Source organism: Rhea americana, unplaced genomic scaffold (genome assembly GCF_003343005.1).
Source record: "Rhea americana isolate MKP2758 unplaced genomic scaffold, rheAme1 scaffold_882, whole genome shotgun sequence".
Taxonomy (NCBI): Eukaryota; Metazoa; Chordata; class Aves; order Rheiformes; family Rheidae; genus Rhea; species Rhea americana.
This window is the reverse complement of record NW_028187069.1, coordinates 1-1,084: the sequence shown is the minus strand read 5'-3', so window position 1 is coordinate 1,084 and position 1,084 is coordinate 1. Positions and strand designations below refer to the sequence as shown.

At 76.2% G+C, this 1,084-nt stretch overlaps 1 protein-coding gene across 1 annotated transcript; it reads left to right on the top strand.

Annotated features, from left to right (window-relative positions):
• Positions 1 to 116: 116 nt before the first annotated feature.
• WDR83 (WD repeat domain 83) lies at positions 117 to 1,077 on the top strand (the record flags this gene model as incomplete). The annotated part of the gene is made up of 5 exons (XM_085323853.1): positions 117 to 352; positions 445 to 550; positions 644 to 692; positions 770 to 896; positions 967 to 1,077. Coding segments are annotated over exons 1-5 (614 nt in total), but the record flags the coding sequence as incomplete, so codon positions are not given.
• Positions 1,078 to 1,084: the final 7 nt, after the last annotated feature.

The window sequence follows — 1,084 nt, the reverse complement described above, 5'->3', positions numbered from 1 at the left end:
TGGGGTGGGGTGGGGGGACCAGGCTCTGTCCCATGAGGAACGGGACCAGCGTCTATCCTGGGAGGGGGAACCAGCACCAGGCTCCATCCCGGGGTTGGGGGGGGGGACCCCAGCTCCTGGGTCCCCGGGTGATGCTTGCTCAGAGCTCCCACCTTTGGGTGCCGGGGTGGTGGGTGGGGGGCGTCAGCCCCCGCCCCCACCCCAGCGCCGTCGTGCCCCCCCCCCCGGCAGCGGACGGGAATTACTGCCTGACGTGCGGCAGCGACAAGTCCCTGAAGCTCTGGAACCCGCACAAGGGCACGCTGCTGCGCGCCTACCACGGCCACGGCTACGAGGTGCTGGACGCCGCCGGGTAAGGGGGCGGCGGGGGGCCGGCGGGGCCGCGGCGCGCCCGGCCCGTGTGTCCCCCCCCCAGCCCCCCAACCCAACCCGCGCCGCCGCCAGGTCCTTCGACAACAGCCAGCTGTGCTCCTGCAGCGCCGACAAGACGGTGGCGCTCTGGGACGTGGCCACGGGGCAGGTGGTCCGCAAGTTCCGGGGCCACGCCGGGGTGAGAGCCGGCCGGGAGCGGGAGGGGACGGGCCGGGGCGCCGGGGCGGCGCCGGCCGAGCGCCTGACGCCCCGCTGCCCCCCACCCCCGCAGAAGGTCAACTGCGTCCAGTTCAACGAGGAGGCCACCGTCATCGTGTCCGGTAAGGAAACGTCGCGGCGGCTCCCGGCCGTCCCGGCGCCGGAGCCGCCGCGACGCCCCCGCCGCCGTCTCCGCCAGGCTCCATCGACTCCACCGTGCGGTGCTGGGACTGCCGCTCGCGCCGGCCGGAGCCCGTGCAGGTCCTGGACGAGGCCAAGGACGGCGTCTCCAGCGTGAAGGTCTCGGACCACGAGATCCTCTCGGGGTGAGGGCCGGGGGTGGGCGGCGGGGGGGCGCGGGCCGGGGCCCCCCCGCTGACGCCTCGCCGCCCGCAGCTCCGTGGACGGCCGCGTCCGGCGCTACGACCTCCGGGCGGGCCAGCTCTGCTCCGACTACGTGGGCAGTGAGTGTCGCCCGGCGCTGGGGCGGGAGGGGAGCGTGGCGGGGTGTGGG